The sequence below is a fragment of the Suncus etruscus genome, chromosome 1, assembly GCF_024139225.1.
Source record: "Suncus etruscus isolate mSunEtr1 chromosome 1, mSunEtr1.pri.cur, whole genome shotgun sequence".
Lineage (NCBI taxonomy): Eukaryota > Metazoa > Chordata > Mammalia > Eulipotyphla > Soricidae > Suncus > Suncus etruscus.
The window spans coordinates 103,972,629-103,985,608 of NC_064848.1; the positions used below are offsets into that span (position 1 = coordinate 103,972,629).

A 12,980-nucleotide genomic window follows, 5' to 3' on the forward strand; every position below is an offset into this window, starting at 1 on the left:
CGGGGTCCCATATGGTTCCCCGTGCCTGCCAGGAGCTATTTCTGAGCAGACAGCCAGGAGTAACCCCTGAGCACCTCTGGGTGTGGCCCAAAAACCAAAAAAAAAAAAGGTAAATCTCCTAAATCTATTTTGTGTATACAACAATAATGGTTGATAGTCATCATAAGTGTTCTGTGATATTGTCCTCAATATCTAGACTGAAAATATTTTCAAAAGATATTAACAATAACCAGATATATGCTATTTTTATATATGGATTAAAGATGAATAAATTAAAGTACATATAAAACATCTCTATTATATAAATTTCACTTTGATAGTAGTGGTAAAATCTAATTATTAGTTATAGACAAGTGCTCACCATTGAATGATATAAAACATGTAACTTTTCTTTAGTACTAATTTAGTAATTTTTTTTTTTTTTTTTTTTTGGTTTTTGGGTCACACCCGGCAGTGCTCAGGGGTTATTCCTGGCTCCAGGCTCAGAAATTGCTCCTGGCAGGCACGGGGGACCATATGGGGCGCCGGGATTTGAACCAATGACCTCCTGCATGAAAGGCAAACGCCTTACCTCCATGCTATCTCTCCGGCCCTAATTTAGTAATTTTATGTGAAACTTGCTCCTTGGTTTTAAAATTATTACCAAATTTGAAAAACTAAACAATTTTAAATATTAGAGTAAATGTCCATAGTTTCTTCATATTACTGCGTTTCAGATTACTTGCCTCATTAATTTGAATATTTTGTTAAATTTACTTTCTTTTTTAATTTAAAACCATTTGCATATCTACATGTATGTTTGAATTAAATTACTTGAGAGTGCTTGGAAGCTATTTCTGACCAAGTGTCCACTTCTAGTGGTATTATGGAACCTTGACATGCTGGGGCTAGAATCTGGGTCTCCTACATGTAAATTGTCCTCAACCCATTGAACTATCTTTCCAGCTCCAATTTTGTTTAAATAAAGTGAAATACAAAATTAAATTAAGATTATAATCAAGTATTTTGGTATTAAGATAAATATTTTCAGTAATTAACTCTTTAAACGTAACTTTATATAAATATAACATTTTTGTACATTGGGAGGAATTTTATTTTTTATGATTTTTTCTCTTACCTAGAATTTACCAAATTGAGATCAGTGAATTTTTTATAAGTTTAAGGATCAGTTACAGTTCATTGTGTTTCTTATGAAATCACAGTATTTTGAAAGTTTTAACAGTGGGCAAGGGAAATTCCTTGTACATGGCAATTCCAGATTAAAAGCTCTGCACCACATATGGTTCCCTGAGCCTCTCCAGGAATGATTCCTAAGCACAGAGCAAGGTAAAAGTCCTAAGCACTGCCAACTATTGCCCCAAAACCAAAATGGCAGATTTTTCAATGCAGTGTAATTACATAGGAAAAATAATACAAAAAGGTTTTATTGAAATGCTTTTTTCAATAAGGCAAAAAAAGACAGATTCACACTTCAGTATGAAGCGTATATAAACTGGAAGAGAATTTTTTTTTTTTGGTTTTTGGGCCACACCCATTTGACACTCAGGGGTTACTCCTGGCTATGCGCTCAGAAATCGCCCCTGGCTTGGGGGGACCATATGGGATGCCCGGGGATCGAACCACGGTCCGTCCTACGCTAGCGCTTGTAAGGTAGACACCTTACCTCCTGCGCCACCTTCCCGGCCCCGAGAATTTATTTTAAATAAATTTATTTTAAACTTTTTGCTGATTTTTAAGTGTATCTAAAGCAGAAAAAGCTTTATATGAGTTTTTGAAGGAATGAAAGCTTGCTGTTCTCATCCCTAGGAGTCAAGTTTCAATCACTTTTAAGTTCTTCATAAGACTCTATAGACAAAGGTTGCTTTTGCAATTGTAGATTTCCATGGACAGGACAGGCATTTGAGATACCATGCTGATATATTTCACCTAGTATATAATGAGAAACATGGGATGGGGGAATCAGAATACAGGTTGTCCCTCCCTCGGTGGCATTTTGTATGCTGCTGGTATTGACAGGTATAAAGACTACATCCTGAGACTTGTTACAGGAGGCTCTACTAAGCTTAAGTGTAAGAATATGTTCATTGCAGGATGTCGGGGTTAGATAAATAAATAGCTCAATGGGCTGGAGCATATGCTGTTTACGTGAATGGCTTAGATTCAATCCTCAGAGCCTTCTGTTCCTTCAAGCACTTTTGGAGTGACCTCCAAGGACTGAGCCAAAAGTAATTTCTGAGTACTACTGGGTGTGCCTCCTACAAGGGAGAAAACAAAACAAAACACTGCAGGGAATTAGCTAAACTGTAAACCTGAGGGGATATTATATCCTTCCAAAGAGTTGGTTTCCTGCTTAGATCCTTGTCAAAATTTATCTTGGACTTGGTCTAGTACAGTTCCAAAAGACTTGAAATACATGAATCCTGATGCCTTCTTAGAGAAACAAATTCATCTATAAAATACCTTTCCAGGAAGGTAAAAAGTTTGTCAAGATGGAGTCTAATGGACAGTAGATGAAAACTTTTTACACTTTATTTACTTAAGTTTATAACATATCAAAAAATAGAGATCTAAATACAACTCAGTGTTTACTCAAACACTGAACTTTTTGTGCGAAATTTTTTATTATAAAACTAAAAACTTACAACCATTTGGAAAATAAAAACAAACAATGATGCCTAAGATGCATGTGTTTTTGTTTCCTTTCCTGGAGAATTTTTATTTTAAATTTCCACTTTTTAGCATACAGAAGCCATTTTTTATTGAAGTCTCTCTCTGTGGGCTCTTTGTCTCTTAATTTTTCTCCCACACAAAAGGATAATACTTTTCACAAGTGAAAGTATTTCACACATGAAAAGGATAATAGTTTTCACAAGTGGTAATACACAAATATTACAAGAAGAAAAAACTCACTGTGTTATTAAATCTAATGTAGTGTGGTCATTCAGGTGAAAAGAGTTTATGGAGAAAGGAAAGTGATTTCAGCCACAAGCCACATGGTTTTTTTGCCATTTCCATTTGCAGTGACATATGGTGTCATGGTAAAAGTTCATTTGTGAAAATTCATGATTTTAAACTCCAACCCTATTAGGGCATGTGTTTCAAATGCCAAAGGGGAAAAGAGTGCTATAATAAGGCCCAGGTGTCTATTGGTATGATTTTAAATTACTTAATTCAACAGCTATGCATGCCATACACCGATTAAATGATACTTATTTTTACTTTAACTTGGCAGCAAGTCAGGAAAGGGTTTCTATCATAAAATTCTAAAATCAATGTTCTAAGACAGGGCCTCAATTGGATCTATAATAAAGAAAGTTTTTATTCTTAACACATATTTATTTTTAGCTTATAAGTATACTTATTTAAATTTTAGAATAGAGGAATACTTGATACTAATTCTTTATCCATAATTGGATTTCTTTATATATTAAACATTTGGCTTAAACATTACTGCCATTCAATTTTCTAACAGTACTTCAAATAGTACCGCCAGGATAATTTTCTTAAAGTACTTGAAAATTAACCATTTAAAAAAGAATTCAATAAACTAAAGTCACTGAATAAACACTCTAAGACCATATATGTTTCATACTAGTTGAAAGTATAAAAAGAACCTAGCTTCAACAAGCAGTCTCTATTTCTTATATGTCATGTGAAATTTTTGTAAGATAGATTGGTGTTATGCTCTTCACTTTTGATCACTTCACTTGGTAATGCCTGGCTATACTTTAAAACATGTTTTAAAGAGTGTTACTCCTATATTTATGTAGTAAGGGAATATGAATTTCATGTTTATTTTCCTTATAGGGTATATAAATTCACCTTTGTTATAAATCTATGCTCTCTGTTGATTATTTTTAGCAAGTGAAGAGAAAGCAAAACAAATCAAAATGGAACAGTTTAGATACCCATTTCTTCCATCTTACTATTGAGAAAGCTTTTTAAAAAGTGCCCTCTTTCGTACTCTCATTCTTTTTAGGATGATTTTTGGTTTACAATACCTGATATTTTGTTTGTTTGATTCTTTGTTTTGTTTTGCGCCACACCCAGCAGCCTCAGCAGTTACTCCTGGCTCTGAGCTCAAAACTCGCTTCTGGCATGCTCAGGGGACTATATAGGATTTCGAGGATCAAACTGGGTTCTTCCCAGGTCAGCCACATATAAGGCAATGCCCTACCACTGTGCTATTTATTGCTTTGACCCCAAATATTGTGGGGTTGGTTATTTATTTTTCAGTAGAATATTGTATTCATTTTGTATCACTATGATGTTCTTTCAAGCATAATTAAACAAAGTCATAAAAGTAGATCTGATAAAGCATATCCAAAGTGATCTGATAAAGCATATCCAGAGTGATCATAGTACACAGATAACTTCTATTTAAATTTAAATGCTGTGATAAATTCTACATGTAACATTTTACATATTAAGTTCACATATTTATTCATATAAATAGGTCAATCATATCCTCATAATTTCTGTACATTTTTGATAATGTCTTTTTATTACTTATTCTAATTTATTAAGAATTTTTCCCAGAGATATCACACAGCAGTAGGGCATTTGCCTTGCATGCGACTTACCCAGGACGAACCTGGGTTCAATCCCCAGCATCACCCTGAGCCAGGAGTGATTTCTGAGAGCATAGCCAGAAGTTACCCCTGAGCATCACCAGGAAGTCCAAAAACAAAACAAAAAATTAATTTGACTAAAAACGAATATGTATAACATTGCCCTGTTTTAATGAGAATCACTTCCTTTTACATATAGGACAGATATATGTCAGTAACTCTTATAATTAGATACAGGTAAGAACCAACTATCTGGTTTTATTTATTTTACATTTATTTTAAAAATACACATGTTGTGCAGCTGGCAGATTTTCATCCAAGTTTGTATCACTGTATTTACAGTCTCTAAATTTTTAATTTTATTATTAATGCTTACTCTGTATCTGTGGGAGCCCAAATGTGCTTGCCTGTGTTTTTCTTTTTCTATTCTTTATAGCTGTCATTTTTCAAGTCACTAGAAGAATCAAGATTGGTGTCTTAAAAAAAGATTGATGTCTTGCTTAAACTTGAACATTAGTATTTTTTTAATCAACTGATTAGTTTGAAGTGAAGATTGAGTTTTTCTCTTTTTGTCTCTTTGTCATAGAAATTTTAATTTATCTAAGTGTATTGACAGTTATTACTATAATTATCTAAATTTGTATCACCCAATTATAGTTCTGTGTCTTGGTTAGTTTGCTATCATAAATAATTGAGTAATCAACAGTTTAGTACAGAGTGTTTAATTTTTGCAAATACATTATTATATAATATTATTTTGGTTTTGGAGCCTTGTCCAATGGTGTTCGGGGCTTACTCCATATTCTGTGCTCAGAAATAACTCTAGGGGTGGCTCAGGAAGCTATATATGGTTCTAGTGGTTGAACCCTGTTTGGTTGCATGCGAGCTATATGCTTTAATTAAATACTATCTCTCTAGCCTAATAACAATTTTTAATACATAGTTTTTGATATATAGTATTTGGCTGGCACTTGGATTACACTCAGTAGTATTCAGTTAATGCTCTGAATTTCTGCTTGGTTTTTGCCTTCAAATCTGTGTTCAGAAGTTACTTATAGAAATTTCCAGGAAGCCAAAGCATTATACAGATTTAATGTGATCCCTCTAAAGACACACATGACATTCTTCAAAGAAGTGGATCAAACACTTATGAAGTTCATTTGGAACAATAAACACCCTCGAATAGCTAAAACACTCCTAGGGAAAAGGAATATGGGAGGCATTACTTTCCTCAACTTTAAGCTGTACTACAAAGCAATAGTTATCAAAACAGCATGGTATTGGAATAAAGACAGACCCTCAGATCAGTGGAATAGGCTTGAGTACTCAGATAATGTTCCCCAGATATACAAGCACCTAATTTTTGACAAAGGAGCAAAAAATCCTAAGTGGAGCAGGGAAAACCTCTTCAACAAGTGTGTTGGCAGTACTGATTAGCCACTTGCAAAAAAGTGAACATAGATCCCCCCCCCCAGTTAACATCATGTATGAAGGTAAAATCCAAATGGATTGAAGACCTTGATATCAGACCTGATACCATAAGGTATATAGAACAACATGTAGATAAAACAGTCCATGACATTGAGACTAAAGGCATCTTCAAGGAGGAAACTGCACTTTCCAAACAAGTGGAAGCAGAGATCAACAGATGGGAATACATTAAGTTGAGAGAAAAAGTGTCCAGGATACAAGAGCCACCCACTGAGTGAGAGAAACTATTCACCCAATACCCATCAGATAGGGGGCTAATCTTCAAAATATACGGGGCACTGACAGAACTTTACAAGAAAAAAACATCTAATCCCATAAAAAAATGGGGAGGAGAAATGAACACTGATAAAAATGAAATACAAATGGACAAAAGGCGCATGAAAAAATGCTCCTCATCACTAATCATCAGGGAGATGCAAATCAAAACAACGACGAGATACCATCTCACACCACAGAGATTGGCACACATCACAAAGAATGAGAACAATCAGTGCTGGCGGGGATGTGGAGAGAAAGGAACACTTATCCATTGCTGGTGGGAATACCGTCTAGTCCAACCTCTATGGAAAGCGATATGGAGATTCCTCCAAAATCTGGAAATTGAGCTCCCATTCGACCCAGCTATTCCACTCCTAGGGAATACAGTAAAAAAAAACCCCTTCCTCACACCTATATTTATTGCAGCACTATTCACAATAGCCAGGCTCTGGAAACAACCAAGATGCCCTTCAATAGATGAATGGCTAAAGAAACTGTGGTACATATACACAATGGAATATTATGCAGCGTCAGGAGAGATGAAGTCATGAAATTTTCTATACATGGATGTACATGGAATTTATCATGCTGAGTGAAATAAGTCAGAGAGAGATATATACGCAGAATAGTTTCACTCATCTATGGATTTTAAGAAAAATAAAAGTCATTTTTGCAACAATTCTCAGAGACAAAGAAAGGAGGGCTGGAACTTCCAGCTCACTTTATGAAGCTCACTACAAAAATTGGTGAGTGCAGATATAAAAATAACTACACTGAGAACTACCATAACCATGTGAATGAATGAGGGAACTGAAAAGCCTGTCTAGAGTACAGGTGGGGGTGGGTGGGATGGACATTGGGGTGGGGACATTGGTGGTGGGAATGTTGCACTGGTGAAGGGGGTGTTCTTTACATGACTGAAACCTAATCATAATCATATTTGTAATCAAGATGTTTAACTAAAGATATTAAAAAAAGAAATTGCCAGGAAGTTCTGGGAATAGACCCAGTATTAGCAGCACATCATGAAACCCCAATACTTTAATTTTTGTACTTTCTCTCTCCCTTTCTCTCCATCTCCCTCATTTCTACAGCACATGGTTTTATGAAGTATACTATATATTGTTTATACTTCTATGTAATTTATTACTTAGTATAGCTGTGTGTTTGAATATTTTAAGTTCAGGTACAATTTAAATGATACAATAAACAAATACATATACAGGAAAACAAAACATTTAAAAATTAATAAGAGGAATATGGTATGGAGTATCTGGTATTGCAGCTGACATTGAAATACTAGTAGTCATGTCCTGCACCATCATGGCAATGTAAGGAGCTCAAAAAGGTCTTTGTTAAACTCCTAGATCTTGAATTATAGATAATTGCGTCTTTAATTCTGGCTCATAATCTTAATATGGTGATGTTGTTTAAGTAAGCTCTGGTGGTGGGAAAGTTTCACTGGTAAAGTGGTTGTGCATTTTATGGGTAAAACCAATTACAAATATGTTTTCAAGAATTGTGCTTAAATACATAAATTATTTTCATGAAAAAATTAGCTCTTGTGTTTCATAAATGCTACTATTTGAGGTTGCAATTTTTACTTTGAAGGTAAAGCTGAATTATAGCTATATAATTTTAAATGACTAAATATTATTACTATTTTCTTATTGTGAACAATTTATCATCTTTTTCTTATTTATTTCTTTATTTTTTTGTTATTGGGTCAGGACTTCTTTTTGCTTCAATGCCCATGGATGATTCCTGACAGAGCTAGACAAACTAGATATGTGATGTCAGGAATTAAACTTGTGTTGTCTGCTTGAACAACAGGCATCTTATCCACCCTACTATCTCTTTGGCCTCTCACTTAGTTTTTGTTTGTTTGTTTTTTGTTTTGTTGGGTCACACCTGGCAGCGCTCAGGGGTTACTCCTGGCTCTAAGCTCAGAAATTGCTCCTGGCATGCTCGGGGGATTATATAGGATACAATCATCGTCCTTCTGCATGCAAGGCATACACCCTACCTCCATGCTATCTCTAAAACCCCTCTCACTTACTTTTTGTAGTTATGATATTAGTGCTCATTAACACACCAATTGTTATCTTGATGATGAATACTTTGAACCTTTACTAGGAGTCTAGAACTTCTAATTGTTTCACATATAAAAATCACATGGTTATTGTATTAGTTATTGTACACTTTATTTACAATTTAGATTATGTGAGGGTGACCTCATAATACATCTGAGATATCTGAAGTATATAAAAGTCATATTATAGTCCTGAGGCCAATTATTAAAATAAGTAGTGATAGATTATCTTTCTGGAATGTGTACTCCAGAGCCTACACTGGAATTAAACCAAGTTCTTTTATACCCGGTTTAGCAATTACATAAAACATAGAAAATAACCTTTTACTATGCAAAATTAAAGATGTTTATGGATTTTCCCTAAGATATTCATAATAGGTATTGTAATTAGAAAGAATTTTTCCAATCCTTTCCAATAGAAAGCAATGACTATCATATAGACAAAAATATGCAATAATTTAATAAGCATTAATTTAGTTGTGTTCTAACAATAGTGTATATCATCCACGGGTGAATCACTAGTTTGGGGCAATGCATAGGGAGCTTGTGCATGTTAACCTTTTCATGTTAACTGTGTTTCTACACTGTTTCATGCTTGTATATTAGTCTTATTTCCTACATCCCAGTTCTTTTCTATTAATTTTCTATTAATTATCATTTTGTTGCGGCAACACGATGAATATTGGCTCAATTAGGAATCTTGGCTAAATTATGAAAGCATTTTAATATTTGTCTTCTTTTCTCTCAAACAGGAGCAAAATTTGTTGGAACCTTCCCCATACCAGACACCTATAATCCAGATGATGATAAAATATATTTCTTCTTTCGTGAATCATCTCAAGAAGGCAGCAATTCTGATAAGACAATTCTTTCTCGAGTTGGAAGAGTTTGTAAGGTAAGATATATATGTATATATATGTATATATATATGTATGTATATATATCTGTTTTTTTAACTTAAGACATTGTATATAAAAACCATGTAAAGCAGAGGTAAAATTAAATATTCTTTATTTATAAGTGGCAAGATAACTTAATTCTTATTAATGTATCTTGCATGTCAAGTATTAAATATTAAAAATGGACTACATTGTTTCCAATATTTTAGATATTTTTCAGCTCTCAGGTATTTACATATTTCTTTTGTAGGTGAGTAGTTTTATTGACAGGTGATTCACTTGCCATTTATTGTTAGTGAAATTCCTCACTGCTTTGTCTTCTTACAGAGGTTAAAATGTATGTGTGTGTGTGTGTGTGTGTGTGTGTGTGTATTCAACATAATTTATTCTAAGAAATAAATTTTACTTAAAAGGGACAAAGAAAAAGTAACACATTCAAGAGAGTATGTGGGGGCAGCTCTGAAAAGAAAAGAGCAAGATGAGGTAAAACAATAAATATATATACTTTAATATAATCTTATTTTAAAATTGGTTTTAACTTAAAAAATGGAAAGAATAGGAAATATATCCTGTATTTTTGAGTGCACATTTTAAGTTATATATTTGTTATGATAAAATATTAGCAAAATATACAAAAAAGTAAAACATTTATGTAGTAAAATATTGCAACTAAATTGTATAATATTGCTATTTTGTATGTTGCAAGACAAAATATAAACCGAATCAATTACATCTTAACTTTAAACCTCTTATTTTAATAAATAAAGCTTCACAGAATAATAAAACTATGGTTATATTACTCTTAAAATCAGTTGTATGATTTTTAGCTTTGGCTTTATATTCATTGAATTCTCTTTAATTTGGCTTTATATTCCCTGGAATCACTTTAAATAGACACCTTCAGATAAACGCAGCTATTAAAAGGAAGAGCTGTTAAGTTCACAAATACTTTTCAGTGTGAAGCTTTCTTAGGTCTTATGCAAACAGTTCATTTGCTTCCATCTGAGCCTATCACTTTTGTCTCATCTGTGCCCTTAGGCTTTTGAATGCTTCTAGGGGCAGAAATACAAACCACTTAAAAGTACTAATGAAAACATGGGTGTTTAAATGAGACCAACTTGTGAGCACAGTGCATTCTTTACCTACTGTTCTAGCCGGTAGTGTCTCCCACTGATCCCTCTGCCTGAGGGGACAGATTCTCTAAAAGCATCCTCATTCTTTTAGACACTAAGAATGCAATCATTTCTTGTAAAAACCTCTTGCTAGATTTGAATGGCCATTGCTTGGAGTGGTCCTGGTGTATTGGGGTACTGAAGCATGCCTTCTAACAACAGAAGCACTGCACTGAAAAGCTGGGTTATGTTTTGTCAATCATTTGCATAAATGTTCTATCTCAAATATGCCATAGAATTTTTTCAATTGATTAAATGTTAGCAATGATCAGTTTCTAAGGAACATACATAATCAAAACATGTTGTGTCTCAGTCAAGTACTTCTTTCTTGATAGGGATAATTCATTTGATATGAATTCACTTAGAATGATATTTTTAACTCTAGCAAACAAACAAATATATCCAGTTAATTTGAACATTAAATTTATTGGAGAGATTTCAATGAACCCATCTAAAAGTTCTTACCATAGAATTATTCTTGATTCTCAATATTAACTATGTAACATAGTATTTGTATTAGGAACAGATTCTTGTCAAACTGAAAAGATAGAGTTGAGCATGGCTTTTCCCAGCACAAAACTCTGAGGCCACACAGCAAGATTTTGTCATGCTATTGTCTTTGGATAAATAGCTAAGAAACTGTGAGTTCCTATAAGAAATATGATGGATGCATTGCCTTTAAAAGTATTTTTTTTCTCACAGTAATGTGTCTTTTTACTCATTATTTTAAATGAGTACCATATTCAAAATTTCCTAGTTGATTCAGTAACTGGAAAATAGCAACTAAATGCTTTCTTTGTAATTTGTTGCAATTTGTCCCACCCATGTTTTAAAAGTTACTGAATTACTTAGAAATAAGTTGTGGTAAATAAAAGAGCTCTTTTAAGTATAAATTTAATTGACATGATTAAAAATATCTTGAATTTTTTAAGAAAATGATATTGCAAAACAATAGAAAGACTATTAAAAGTCATTACTCAGCATCATTGTTGCTAGGTTAGTGTCACATAAAATGACTTGCATAACATTTGGAACAAATTATTCTCTCGATGAGTTTTTTATTTACTCCTATTGAACTATTATAACATTTTCTATTTTCAATAATAATGGCAAGTATACATCTATTCTATGAAACAAAACTTAGCTTAAAATATATAAGCAAATATTTGAGAAGGAAGAGCTCTTGTTAGAATTATGAGTTAACTGTGTGAATTTTATTTCTCTTACAAAGCTTTTCCAGCAAAACGAGAGGCACTGTTTTTATTCCACCAAAATTTTCCCACAGTACCTATTATTTGGAAATATTTGGGCTTTGTTTTTATTGCTTTTGTTATTATTTTCATTTTAAACTAATAAGCTTCAGCCCAATGAAAAACTCTTGACAAATTAAGATTTCTCTTTTTTCAGCTAAAATAAAAGTTGTTACATTGGCCTGTTAAAGATATAATTCTTCCATAACAATATATAGACATTGGTAAATAATATGTTATAAATTGGCAAAAAAAAAAGTTCACAAAATGAACAAATAATTGTTTGCAGAATATGGACAAATGATTTAAACTCTATAATTCACTTATTTTATTATTCCAGCATTACCACACTATATAAAATTAAGATCTGTGCAAATAAAGTAGGCATGGTTTTATAACTCACTGTTCACTTTCTTTAAAAACTTGCTTCAGAGGCCTGAAGGATAGCACATTGATAGGGTATTTGCCTTGCACGTGCTGGACCTGGGTTCAATCACCAGTATTCCATATGGTCCTCCAAGCCAAGAGCGATTTCTTATCATATAGCCAGGAGTAACACATGAGCAGCACCACATGTGACCCAAAAACCAAAACCAAAAGTAAAAATAATAATAAAAGTTGCTTCACTGAGAGTAATAGCTATAGGGGTAAAGAATCACAATTTAATGAAATAGAGGACAGAGTTGGGAAATGTATACATTCAATGAAGCCCATGTTTTCAGGGAATGGATATAGAGCTCCAGAGAAAGAATGCATGAATTGCATGCATGAGTTAGGGACTAGCTCAATACTAGGTTCTAGAAGTGAGGTAGCTTTGGTGCTGTCTAAGAACCACTAGGAATGTCATGGACTCCCTACACCCCCAATCAACAAATGTAGCCACAACTCTTAAAAAAAGGAAAACAATTTTTCAAGGAAGTGATGCTTGATTTTTGTCCTTTAAAGGAACCTTGCACTAATGAAAGAAAATGTGATATATTGATTAAAGCCATAAAAATGTCTGAAATTGGCCCCAAAATCTATACTGCAAGATCAAAGAGCAAGATCAGAATCCTGAAGAATAATAATGCATAAAAGAACAGAGGATGGGACTAAAGTTGGAAAGGGTATTATAACACCTGTTTTGAATGTATGAGGTTCTGGTTTTTATCCCCAGCTCTGCATTCCTCATTCCCATTACTGCTAAGTATGACCACAATAAGAAAGAAAGGAAAGAAAAGGAAGAAAGGAAAGAAAGAAAGGAAAGA

At 33.4% G+C, this 12,980-nt stretch overlaps 1 protein-coding gene across 1 annotated transcript in view; it reads left to right on the plus strand.

The window, feature by feature from the left end:
• The window catches only part of SEMA3D (semaphorin 3D), a 116,361-nt gene that overhangs the window by 59,106 nt on the left and 44,275 nt on the right, over positions 1 to 12,980 (plus strand). The window contains exon 7 of the mRNA XM_049772797.1: positions 9,165 to 9,307. Within this exon, the coding sequence (XP_049628754.1) occupies positions 9,165 to 9,307 (143 nt within the window). The remainder of the gene's footprint in view (positions 1 to 9,164; positions 9,308 to 12,980) is intronic.